At 38.6% G+C, this 13,137-nt stretch overlaps 2 protein-coding genes across 2 annotated transcripts; both read right to left on the bottom strand.

The window, feature by feature from the left end:
• Positions 1-255: 255 nt before the first annotated feature.
• LOC103476795 (multiple inositol polyphosphate phosphatase 1-like) lies at positions 256-7,879 on the bottom strand. The gene is made up of 5 exons (XM_008429384.3): positions 7,231-7,879; positions 6,952-7,146; positions 3,695-3,792; positions 2,003-2,133; positions 256-1,163 (listed from the first exon to the last, which is right to left on the bottom strand). Exons 1-5 carry the CDS (start codon positions 7,811-7,813, stop codon positions 782-784), a joined length of 1,389 nt encoding a protein of 462 aa, XP_008427606.1. The 5' UTR covers positions 7,814-7,879; the 3' UTR covers positions 256-781.
• Positions 7,880-7,973: 94 nt separating this feature from the next.
• Positions 7,974-12,594, bottom strand: LOC103476796 (multiple inositol polyphosphate phosphatase 1-like). The gene is made up of 5 exons (XM_008429385.2): positions 11,214-12,594; positions 10,938-11,132; positions 9,982-10,079; positions 9,183-9,313; positions 7,974-9,050 (listed from the first exon to the last, which is right to left on the bottom strand). Exons 1-5 carry the CDS (start codon positions 11,776-11,778, stop codon positions 8,666-8,668), a joined length of 1,374 nt encoding a protein of 457 aa, XP_008427607.2. The 5' UTR covers positions 11,779-12,594; the 3' UTR covers positions 7,974-8,665.
• Between the last annotated feature and the right edge of the window lie 543 nt (positions 12,595-13,137).

The raw sequence follows: 13,137 nt of genomic DNA on the forward strand, positions 1-13,137 counted from the left end.
CATTTAACTGTGTGTGACATGACCTTAAACAGGCCGTTCACATCTCAAATCTCATCAGTGTGACAGAAAATAGTTTTGCTGAGAAGAACTAGCCAAAATGCTAACATAGCAATGTTAAAGACTCATTGCATGTCACTGCTTGATGGTAATCGTTGCTGTTCGCTTCTCAGACAATTCTTTTTTTCCACATATGAGGTGGTTAGTTTGAAAACTTCACATTTTTCATTTTACTAAATTAAATCACGACTTGGCAGCTGCTTTATGTACCTTTATTGAACTTTAACATTTGTTTGATGGTCTGAAACATTTAAGTGTAAGCGAAAACAGAACTGCAAACATTTTTTTCACAACGCTAAATGTAATAAATTGATTAAACCCTGAATCATCGAAGAACATATTTTAATGACGTATATCATCTTTAGTTAATCACAAATAACATGAACCCTAAAAAAAATTCAACCGGTTTAAACGAAACAACATCCAAGTCACAGCAAAGTCAACTTTGGAAAAGTTTCAGTGAGGTGATCAGCTGTAATACTGTATAGTAAAAGGATCTAAATTTAATCTCCTAGGCAGGTTTCACTTTGTGGCACAAAGACAACAATTAAGTCATTATTCAACAAGCACAGCACATCTTTGTTCAGAGTGCAATTATCAGCTAAGGGTGAGGCATTAATGGCTTTGATTTTAAAAGCAATAAAAACAACATGCTACCATCTCAAACACTGATTTGACTCCATTAGTCAAAGAAAAACATTAAAGCCAATAAAAGCTTTGTCCCTTAAGGCTCAGCTGGTTTGAAAAGCTCACACACAGTCTCATAGTCACAGCCGTTAAGCAGCTCCGCATACTGTCTTTTGATGTCCTCATAGAGCGGCATGGACTCCTGCTGGTCAGCCAGACCTGGGAAGACGACCGGCTGCTCGTTGACCAGAGGCTGCAGTCTGATGTCCCGTCCTCCGCAGTCGAACAGAACCAGGACCAAATTAGCAGCATACGGTAACATGCGACTGGTGCGGAAGGAGCGCTCTCTCTGTGAGGCGTAGTTGGTGGACGTCAGGGTTTCGCTGTCCTTGAAGAAGCCCAGGAGGGTGAGGAGGGGCAGGAGGGTCTCTGCGTGTCCGACCTGCACCGTCACGGCTTCGTTCACCGCCTGACCAGAACTGAAACAAACAGAATCATCCGTGAGTGGACCATATGTTTTCAAATTGTGCTAGAAGTGCCACTGCTGGTACCTTAGCTGACCCAAGAGGAGAAAGTCTGGTGTTGGTTTGATCAGCCCCAATTTACCTTGGTTCAGAGTGCAAGTTGTGAACCAGGAAGACTTACTTGACTGCTCAGTGACCATGACTATTATCGGGAATACAAACTAATGACCTCGTAATCTTGTGTCTGGGATGCATCCAGAGCTACAGTGGAAGGGTTTAAACCAAAACACAGATTCAGAAACACATTTAATTAAAAGGGAAAACGCCCTCATGTTGGTCCCAAAGCCTTTAAGGCGTCCCAGCTGGACCAGAGGAAGGTTTCTCAACGCCCTCAGCTCAGACTAAAGATTCGGACAGCATTTTTCCCCTTTTGCGCCCAGTGAGACTTGGGCGTAGCAAGTCAACTTGCTGCATTTCATTTCCTTGTTGGACGACTTTAACGTTTATGTTACTGTCAAGAGGGGTGGCTGATCAGAACAAGTCGCAGTTTGTCCGTAACCAGGCTGATGTTTAAACATAAGGCTGTTGTAAGGACACCGAATCCAAAGTCCATCACCACTGGACTATGATAAAAATCACACTGCAAGAGAAGGACTACCAAATTAACTTCCTCTTAAGACCCCAGGGATTGTTTGTTCTTTAGGCAAATTCATCCTTAAAGGAGATTTGATCTCAAAGTGGAAACAAATAGATTGAAGGAGTCTAAGCCAGAGGAGTTAGAAATGGCATCATTTTATTTTACTCATGAATTTAAAAGCAGTTAAGCATGACAGGCACCAATGTTTTACACTCACTGGTGCTCATTAACGGCTTTGTCCAGACGACTGAACACGTCGTGGAACAGAATGCAGCTCGATTTGCTGTTGATGTCGTATCCATAGCCTCTTTTCCAGAACTGCTTCAGATCGAGTGCATACTCCATAACCTGTCAGACCAGATTAGAAGGAAGAGATTAGAAAGAATTAATGTAATAGTTGTGTAACAGGCTCAGAGGTGAATATACTAGCGCCTATAGTGAAAGCTTGCTAGTTTTTACAATTCTTATAAAAAGTTTCAGGGACAATTTCTCTACTGTGTTCCTAAACAAATCCATCCTTTTCTCACAGACCCTCCTCATGATAAATGTACAGTTCAATTTTGAAGAAATTATTCAATGACATGTTTCTCAACCTGAGATAAAAATAGTGCAGTGATACTTGTCGCAATATGTTCATCTTACGTGAACAAGTTGGTACATTTACCAACTTGATGTGCGGTGTTCATTTACCTCTAGGTCAATATTATGATATGACAGCGACTCGAATGTGTGATTTCAATTTCGAAAACCTGCTTGCACTATAATAACAAATAACTATGCTGTTTGGACCTTCAGTCGCTATGGAAACATGCTTACTAGGAATTATTTGTAAGGTAACTGTATTGAATTTCAAGGTTTGCGATAGTGGGAAATCTCTTGCTGTTACAGATTAAAGTTCAACTTCTAGAGGCCTTCTATTAATTTTTCAAACTAAAGAAATTAATATGTACATTTATTAACAAACATGGAAAAGATAACTACTCCTGTCACAAAAAACATACCTAATTTAACAGCATATTTCTAAGTCATCTAACATAAGAAAGTTGGCACTTTCCTCAAATAACTGCTGTATCCTGTACTTGTCTACTAGCCTCTAGATGAAGATCAAAGTACAAGATGACTATGTTGTTCTTCTAAGAAGATGGGTTTTATGGTACAAAATATTTGTTTTTGAAAAAATCTTTACAAAAAAAAACCAAAAAACAATTTTTAATAAAGGTATGTAACAAAAATAATTTGGAATTTCAATAAATGAATAACAGAAAAAATTTGTTTTACTAAAAATTGCGTGCATTATAATACTTCAATTATTCAGGCATATTCTACCAATCAGTCCATAAGTTTTATTCTTATGGACAAATTTTTGCCATTTGTTTAACATTTACAACCAACATCTCCAGCCAGGACTATAAATGTTTACCTTTGATATAAAATATAGTAATCTGGATAAAATAAAAAATAAAACATATAGATTTTGGAAAAACTTTTTTTTAATATAAATCTGTAATTTTCAAGCTATGATTTGTTGTCAGGTTAAACCAAACAATGCCAATGGATAACTGCTTATTTGTTTTTATGTTTTATAAATGTCTTTATGGCATGACGTCAAAAACCCGAAAAACTCCAAAAACGTAAAGTAACAATGAAAATGTTTTTTAAGTTGGCAAATTTCAGCGACCCTTCTCTGTTGTGACAAAAAAAATAATACAATGACAAGTGTGAACCAAATCAGACGATGGTGGAAACTGACAGGCTGCGCTCCTGGGCACACCTCGCACGGGTCGATGAACTGAATACTATACTCTGAGTCAGAGAGAGGCTCAGTACGCAACCTGAATCTTATTTGACGGTGTATAAATCTGCCCATCTGCATTTCCAGCAGTTTGAAGGCATGCAGGTGAGACCGTACCTGTCCATCGATCTCGTCAAAGAGGCGGCACCACGGGGAGTTCTCTGTCTTGATGGCAAACTCATAAGCACACAGGTAGAAGGCAGCCTCCACCATATCTGCGAGATAAAATGACAATATTAATAATATATGTGATTCACTGCATGCTTCATGTTGCATCTCAGTGTTAAATATATCAATTGTTCTATTCAGAATCATTTTCTGTCAAATTTCCTGTTCCATATTTTACTCTGCAACCATCTGGCTCGACACAGTGTGATATTTTTGACTTATTTACCTTTTCCCTCCTTCTCTTCCCCCTTTTGTTATGTTTTTAAATACTTCAATCATCCTTGGGGTTTAATTATCAATTTGCTGTAAACACAAATTCATAACCTTTTATCCAGTTCAATAACATTTGGCACAAACCGAACACACATGAAAAAAAATGTACGTGTAGCAGTTCATATTTGGGCATGTTTACTGCCAGTTCCTCCTACGGTTTATAGGGTACCCTAAACGATTTGGCTTTTGATTTGACCAGTACAGCAAAACCGTAAAAAAAGCAAAAACAAAAAAAAAAACTAGTGAACTCTTTTTAGTGTTTAAACAAAAATCCTGCTCTTGAGTAAAACTGCAACATATTTACGTAAAAATACTATTACAAACAATTTATATGTAATATCACATATGATATTATAATATAGAATATTGTACATATTAATGCAATATAAAAGGCAGAACATACAGAGGAAACAAATCTGTGAGGTTCTAATATATGACGACATCCTGACTACCAGTAGTTCATTTTTGTCCTCTGTAGAGGCAGGGGGTGGGTGAATATCTCCCACCCCCTGCATTCTACTGAATTAATTCCTTTTGGTATCTAGAGAGGACATTTAGGGCTTTTCAATGATACCACATGTGAAGGGGTGGGACTTTTGTACGTACCTTTTTCTCATTCATAAAAATGATGTTCATCAGTAGAAGCACATTTTATGGGGAGAGACAAAGTAAGTGCATAAAACTTTTTATTGTGCAAATTTTGGTTTGCACAATATGCCAACTTTTGTTGGCATATTCTAAATAAGTCTCTTAGCATATTAAAACATTCTATGAATTATTTTGACTGTATTTATCGCAGTATTTAAAAGTTGAAAAATTGTCCTCTGTAGTGGACATTTGTAATTATTTTTTTGTATCCATCAACCCATCCATCCATCCATCCATCCATCCATCCATCCATCCATCCATCCATCCATCCATCCATCCATCCATCCATCCATCCATCCATCCATCCATCCATCCATTCGCCCATCCAGTCATCCATCCATCCACACATTCATCCATCCATCCATTCAGCCATACAGCCACCCACTCATTCATTTATCCATCCACCCACTCATTTATCCATCCACCCACCCACCCACCGATCCATCCTTCCACCAACCCATCCATCCATTTTCTATACACTCTTGTCCCTTAGTGGGGTCGGGAGGTTGTGCTGGTGCCTATCTCCAGCTAACGTTCCGGGCGAGAGGCGGGGTTCACCCTGGACAGGTCAACAGTCTGTCGCAGGGCAACACAAAGACAAACAACCATGCACACTCACACCTACAGAGAATTTGGAGAGGCCAATTAACCTGACTGTCATGTTTTTGGATTGTGAGAGGAAGCCGGAGAACCTGGAGAGAACCCACCATACACAGGGAGAACATGCAAACTCTATGCAGAAAGACCCTGGGCCGGGAATCGAACCCAGAACCTTCTTGCTAGGCAACAGTGCTCAGTTTTGTTAATGTGAAATTCATTCTTATGTTGATGTTTGGATATTTTCTTTGGGACAAACTGGTTGCCATCAAGGTCCAATTTCAAATGTACTGGGTTCTGATGTCCACTGTAGTGGACACATTATATTTCAAAAATAAAAACTTTTTTCCAAAAAAAATGTTTTCTGTATTCTAATTACCTTACAAAGATTGTGGAATTTAAAAAAAATTGTGATGGACAATATTTTTTTTTCCTGGTAGTCAGGATACATAACTTCTATCTTTGGACCTTTCCCTGTAACTGGGCTGACACCTTGTCGTCATGGATAACTGGATGATTGGTTGGTCAGAGGGTTTGATGCTGCTGGTTTGGACTCTAAACACATTTTTATACAAAAATCTTAATTTAAAGGAAAATTTAGATTAGGAAACAGCACCACCTACTGTTATTAATTCTGCACTTCACTATCTAACAACCTTCTCAATGTAAAATGTGAAATTAAAGTGGTACCTAATGGAGGATTACTGCTATTTTATATTTAATTCAGTTCAATTTACATAGTGCCAATTCGCAACCAGTGGTCACTTTAGAAGACAAACGGGTCCAATTTCCACTGCAGACATGCAACTGTGTGGCACTCTGTAATATAGGGATCTACAAATGTTAGTCATTTAGGCATTCACAATTATAGTTATAGTTTTTTTTCACTAAATAACAAAAGACATTAAATATTAAAGTCATTTTCCTGCCTATAATATTGTGTGTCTATCTAAAAGGCCTTTAATAAAGGTATGTAACAAAAATAATTTGGAATTTCAATAAATGAATGACAGAAAAAATTTGTTTTACTAAAAATTGTGTGCATTATTAACTTCAGTTGCACATTATTAAATTTAGTAACAAAACAAATGTTAAATTGATAAATATAACTTATTATGCTAAATATGTGTCACAGATAGTCCTTTATTGTGAAGTGGATGTAGTGCTTCAGGAATTATATTTTACATTATATTTAATGTCAGAATGATACATGAATGCTTTCAAAGTAAAAATGTAAGCAAAAGTATTAAAAACTTTGAGAACAAGACATGAAATCCTGTTTTCAGACTGAAAATGTGTGCTCCTGGATTATGGCAGGAAAATACCACCAAGCGAGCGGAGAGCTTTGCAAGCGAAGACTTGACAGAGATTTAAGTGTGAGCGCAAGGAGAAGTTTTGAGCGCAATCACTACAAGTTTTGAGAAGAAAGACATGAAGTCCTGCTTTCAAAATAAAAATGTAAGCAAAAGTATTACAAGTTTTGACAACAATAGACATGAAATCCTGCTTTCAGAATGAACACATGTGCTCTTGGAATGGAGCAGAAAAATCCCCCCATAAACGTGTACATTTTAGCTTTGTTTTTAAAATGTATCCTTAATTAACATTTTACAAATGAAAGGCAGTGACAACAGACCAGCACAGCACAAACTTATTCATTTATGTTTGCATAAAACCTTGCAACTGACCATATGTGATGAGATGATATGAGACATTCAGACGGTCAGCGATCTTCTGCTGGACCCTCACCATCTCAGGTCCCTGTGTGAACTTGTCCATCTCTGTCAAAGCTGACGGGTTGTTATCAACTTCCTGCACAAACTTGGTGCACTTGTCAAAGAACCTCATGAGAGCATCGTTCACTGCATGTTGAAACTCCACATCTGCAAAAGAAAAGTAAGCCACCTGTTACACTGATCCTGTACAGAAACATCATTCTACAGTTAGTTTGATTATCATCTTTATACCTGTGATGGCCCACATCTCCGTCAGCCCTGCTTTGAAGGACAGCGTGCTGTTCACACATCTGTGCTTGGAGCTGGTTATGAACTTGATGAGTCCACCTCGAAGTTTCTCCTCAGAGATGATTGTCGGGAAGAGCTTTGACAGCCTGACGGCCAGATGCTTCAGATCCTCCACACCTTTCTGGACCAGTCGGCCGTCCATGTCCTCAGTGTACCACATCGTCCACTGGGTCAGAATCTCGTGCAACCAGCGGTCTTTCCCGCGGGCGCTGCTCTGGACCAGCTTGTAAAGTTTCTCCATCTTCTTCACGTTTTTGCTCGTCGGGTACCGCGTCCCGTGTCTTATGATGGCCGTGAGATGGATTTCGCGACATTGCGGGGATGGAGGCTGCAAACTAGACCTGTTTACAGCGAGTATGTCCCGTATCAGGTAAGGGTTCACTTCCTCGTACCTTCCTTTCGTGCCGAAATACTTGGCGATGACCGGTATGTTTGGGTTTTCCTCTGGACTCGAGTCGTTACGAAAACACCAGGAAGAGCCAGTTATGGCGGTAAAGAAGAAGATTTTGCATAGAAAGCTCGTCATGATCTCGCTTTGGTTTGCCCAGACCCCAGATGCGTGACGTTATTCATGTGGTATTCATCAGCCAATCAAATTGACGTGACATGCAGAGGCGGTTCTTGCCTTGATGAGACCCTGAGAGATCCCTTTCTTGTGCTAGAGGGGGGCTGGTTAAAGACCGCATGAAGACAAAATACAAAAAAAAACTTAAACAGTTAAGCAATGTATTTAAAGCAGACAGATAAAAGATAATCCATATCCAGAAGAAAGCAGACCACATGCTTTCTGGTTAGCATTGTCAGCTTGAAAGAAGATCTCTGTTAGGATCTGGCTTTGTTTAGTTGGATTTTGATGTTTTCTGTTACTTTGTTCCACTTTTATTTATATTAGTCTTGTTTCTGTATTACTTCAGTTCTTCTTAGTGCTTGTGGTTATGTTTATTTCTGCTCCTAGTTATTCTTAGTTGCTATAGTCATGATGTTTCTTTAGTGTAGCTATTCTTTAGTGTTACATTTTTTTCTAGTCCTCTGTGTACTCTCCCACTCCCTCTGTGACACTTTATTTAACAGCTCAAGGAGATTACAAACTTGCAAAAACAATGTATTAAATCATTCCAAAAATCCTTAACATTTTTACATTAAGATACAGGTTCTGTGCTTCATTAGATGTTCAGATTGGTCATTACTAAGATGAGATGGAGTATTGTAGTTTATAGCAAAAGCTCACAGCTAATTAAATATACCCGTCTTTGTATTGAGAGGAACAAAAAAGTATGGCCTTAATATTAGTAGTTCCATTCTTCCCAGTTTGGCTCAGACTAGTTAATTTCAACAGATGTTTATCTTTTTTCTTTTTTTAAAGAAAATGAAAACAGTACTAAACTTCAGCAGGATTTCTGAGTAGTTGGCATTCGGCCTCAAAGTCACACCCACTGAGAAGAAATCTGTAGTGCTTTCGGACATCTTCATAGAGCGGCATGGAGGCCTGCTGATCGGTCAGACCAGGGAAGGTCAAAGGCTTCTCGTTCAGCAGAGGTTGCAGCCTGATGCCTTCCTCTCCACAGTCGTACAAAACCAGGAGGAAATTGGCGGCGTAAGGCAACATGCGGCTGGTGCGGAAAGAGCGTTGAGCCTGCGAGGCGTAGTTGGCCGATGTCAGCGGGACTGCATCCTTAAAAAAGCCGAGCAGGGTGAGCAACGGCAGCAGGGTGTCTGCGTGGCCGATCTGGACAGACACCACTTCAGTGACCTGCTGATGTAACCTGAAGCACACGAAATAGACATGCAGCAATGAAAGTGTTAGATTACATGAAAGGTAAAAAATGCCTGAGAATACTAGCAACCACTAAAAAGATCTTCTACTCCTAGGCCATAGTGATGAATTATCTAATCACGTGTTCTCGCTGACTGCCTTGTCCAGTCGACTGAACAGGTCATGAAAGAGGATGCAGCTTGACTTGCTGTTGATGTCATGACCGTAGCCTCTTTTCCAGAACTCCCTCAGGTCACTTGCATACTCCATAACCTGCGGAAGCAGAAAAAAAGACACGTGGAGGAATAATGCGAAGAAAAAGTCTAGAGTTCTTCAAATTATGAATCAGTTTTCTAAGGTATAACCTCTTTGAACTTTTTTTCCATTCTGGCACATTAAGGGTAGAAATGTCATTGTATTTTCCAAATAAGGGTCTGAAAAGTGTGGTTCTGCAAAGTGAATACTCTGCAAAGTTAATACTTTGCAGAGTATTGCACTAATTACTTTGATAGGGAATACTGCAATTTTTACTGCAATTACTGTGCAAGTCTTTTGGGTTTTGCACAGCAAAAGACTGAAACTTCAACTTGTTCTCCTTTGCAAAATAGTTCATCCAATAGTTCCATCCAATCAGTCAGATTGGATGGAATTTTCAAATCACAGATTCTCAATTGAATGACAGACTTTGTCCAGGACACTTTAGCACATTGATATGCTTTTGATCTCAATCAGCGCACCATTGCTCTATCTGTATGTATAGTATTGCCATCAAATGCTTCAGAAGCCTGTTAATCATTTAAGTCAGGAGTTTTAAACATCAAATATCCATCTATCTTTCTCCTAAGATTTCCCTTCATCAACTCTAGAAAGGCTTTCTAGGACAATAGCTGTAGCAAAATTAGATTGTTGTAATTAATGTAACTAAACAGTAAGACTCCAACCTTTGCATTATCCTCATCAAAGAGTAGACACCAGGGGGAGTTTACTGCCTTGACAGCAAGTTCGTAAGTGCACAAGAGAAATGCTGCCTCGGCCAAATCTGTAAGTGAAACGTACAGGTGGTCAGTCACGTGGTCACGTGGGCTGCAGAAACGGTGATCTAAAATAAAACAATGCCCAAAAAACAGGAAACAGTTCTTACACATGCACGTATTGTTATACTACTGAGCAATATGTCTAATGGTCTTACTTGCATAACGCTGACTAAGATTTGTTTTTTTACATACGTATTAGGGACAATACGGCAAAATATAATGGACAAAAAGCAGCCACATCTGATGTTCTGCATATTATATAGTAGTTTTCTTTTAAAGAAAAATATCAAACATGAACATTGTAACAAAGTTAAAACCAGCTTAGCAATAACAAATCTCGATCACAGTGGGAAGATACACACCAGTGCATTCGTGCACATCAGAAACAGCAACCTTTTAAAAACGTTTAAGCAGTTTAAATATTCAATTTGGGTGCACTATTGTTTCCTCTTTAGACCTCTTTTAAAATAAGAGGTAAGGAATAAAAGCTGCTTTGTTTCACTGAGCACAGTTGTCCAAATTACTCCTCCTTTGTCGGAAAATGCAGATAGTGAAGATGTGTTAGGTATTTTGCAGGAGAGTTTAACAGAGCTCCACGTAGATCTGCCACTGAGATAAACGTTTGCTCTGACATTTCTTTCTTCATTTTATAGTTAGCGATAGTAATTTAGGAGCTATCAGCTGTAGCTAATATGAACGAGCTAGTGAAAAGCCGACAGATGAAAACACACAGAGCATAATGAACCATGTAGACATTTGCTCCTTTGTGATAGGAATCTCCAATTTCAGGGGAAAAAAAAGTAAGGTAGCCAAAGTGGATTTTATAATAAAAATAAGTAAGTAAGTGAAAAGGTGGATACGACCATATGTGATTAAACTGGATGAGATTCCCAGATGCTCTGCAATTTTCTTCTGGACCCTCATCATCTCCAGCCCCTGCTTGAACCTGTCCACCTCTATCACAGCTGACGAGTTTTTATCGACTTCCTGCACAAACCTGGTGCAATGGTCAAAGAACCTCATGAGAGCATCATTTACTTCATGGCCAAACTCCACATCTGCATGGACGAAAAGCTTCGGGTTATACTGAGAAACTTAAGTGAAGAAGCGACACTGCTGACCGATTATCATCTTTATACCTGTGATGGCCCACATCTCCGTCAGCCCTGCTTTGAAGGACAGCGTGCTGTTCACACATCTGTGCTTGGAGCTGGTTATGAACTTGATGAGTCCACCTCGAAGTTTCTCCTCCGAGATGATTGTTGGGAAGAGCTTTGACAGCCTGACGGCTAAATGCTTCAGATCCTCCACACCTTTCTGGACCAGTCGGCCGTCCATGTCCTCAGTGTACCACATTGTCCACTGCGTCAGGGTTTCACGCAGCCAGCTCTGCTCCTCTGTGAAATTATTCAGGACGATGTTGTGCAGCTGCTGCATGTCCCTGACCGTTTTGGCCGTTGGATATCTCGTCCCGTGTCTTATGATGGCCGTCAGATGGATTTCCCGACACTGCGAGGACGGAGGCTGCAAAGAAGATCTGTTTACAGCGAGTATGTCCTGTCTGAGATATAGGTTCACTTCTTCATACCTCCCTTTGGTGTTGAAATACATGGCAATAGGAGGTATACTTTCTTCATCCTTAAGTGCCACGTGACAATGAACACAGCAAAATATTATAAAGCAGTAAAAATGAAAAAACATCATTATGCACCTGTTTAGACTTGAAGGCTGCTCTCGGATAACACGGGCATCTGTTTGATGGACTGAGCAAAGTCCAGTCCAGTTTGTTTACTTTTGTTTCCTAACAGTAACCTGGGCAAATATGTGCTTTGCTCTATGTGGACATTGAAGATAAAAAGAAACTTGAATAAATGGGAAATGAAATGGTACAACATGCATTAGTATGTTGTTTCATACTAACATACTAACAACATGTTTTATGAGGCTCTCTATCCAAGAAGCGTTTTACTTTCATCTTTGGAAAGCCGGTGAATGATTCCGGTGGTTTCACTTTTGCTGTGTTCTGATTTTTTACTCCTCACCAATTATGAGCTGCCGATTCCATTCTCAGTTATGGGCAAGCTGCAAATATCCTGTCTGTTTCAAGATATTTTTTATTTGTGGCATATATCATTCAGCACTCATTTTTAATTTTATTTTAGGTTCTTTTGCTTCCACATATTCAGTACACAGATTATTATAAATCATAAACTCCAGCAATATAATTTGTGGTTACCGTATACTTCAATGCTGAGATATTACTTTTATTTCAAATTGAACTTGGAAGTCTCATAAGGAGCTCCGCATCATCACTATCGCATAAATGATTTTTATTAAGCTCACATTTCTGCATGAAAAATGTCTAATCTGAAATGTTTTACTTTCATTAGATGTAAGTGGAAAATCATCAAATTCAACAGGGAATTATTGAAAACATCAGTCGGTGTGTAATTAATCTATGGAACCAGTTTCATTTTGTGAATTAATGAAGGAATATTTTTAATAGTTATTCTCTTTAGCGAATGGTTTTGTATATTATATATTACTTATATTTAAAATATTGATTCAAATATGTAAAGTGTAGAAAAATTAAACTACAATATGAAGCTTGTTATTGTTTCTATTATGTTGCTTGAGACTACAAGAAAGTTAATAACTTGTGTTCATTTAATAAAGTCATTTATTTAGAAATACAACAGTTTGCAATTTTTATATCACTATGTTCCCTCCCTAATTATTTTTTGATACAAAAAACAAACACAAAAACAACATTCCACCCGACCAATCTAAAAATAATAAATAAATCGTTAATCACTCATTCATACCTTTCTGCATAAATATACAGTTATAATTGTTAAATCATTCTGTTTTGTTAAGTGTGGGTTCTAGGATGTCACATATTACCTAGACGACACAATACAAAAAATAATTGAATGTGTTCCTCACAGGAGTCCTGGATGCTTACTATAAGTCAAAGCTGATAACATTGTTAACAGAAACAGTCCACCTATTCATGAGAGTGTTCCAGTCCAGTCATGTTTTGACAAACTTAATTATGATGTG

This window comes from Poecilia reticulata, chromosome 15 (genome assembly GCF_904066995.2).
Source record: "Poecilia reticulata chromosome 15, P_reticulata-male-v2, whole genome shotgun sequence".
Classification (NCBI taxonomy): Eukaryota; Metazoa; Chordata; class Actinopteri; order Cyprinodontiformes; family Poeciliidae; genus Poecilia; species Poecilia reticulata.

What these genes read in the sequence shown, in the direction of transcription:
- LOC103476795 (XM_008429384.3), bottom strand. Translation starts at nt 7,813, where the DNA reads ATGACGAGCTTTCTATGCAAAATCTTCTTCTTTACCGCCATAACTGGC. An exon ending in GGAGATGTGGGCCATCACAG is followed by an intron (nt 7,147 to 7,230) that starts GTATAAAGATGA and finishes TTTCTTTTGCAG; the next exon opens with ATGTGGAGTTTCAACATGCA. An exon ending in AAAGCCGTTAATGAGCACCA is followed by an intron (nt 1,164 to 2,002) that starts GTGAGTGTAAAA and finishes TGTTTGTTTCAG; the next exon opens with TTCTGGTCAGGCGGTGAACG.
- LOC103476796 (XM_008429385.2), bottom strand. Translation starts at nt 11,778, where the DNA reads ATGATGTTTTTTCATTTTTACTGCTTTATAATATTTTGCTGTGTTCAT. An exon ending in GGAGATGTGGGCCATCACAG is followed by an intron (nt 11,133 to 11,213) that starts GTATAAAGATGA and finishes TCGTCCATGCAG; the next exon opens with ATGTGGAGTTTGGCCATGAA. An exon ending in TTGATGAGGATAATGCAAAG is followed by an intron (nt 9,314 to 9,981) that starts GTTGGAGTCTTA and finishes CTGCTTCCGCAG; the next exon opens with GTTATGGAGTATGCAAGTGA.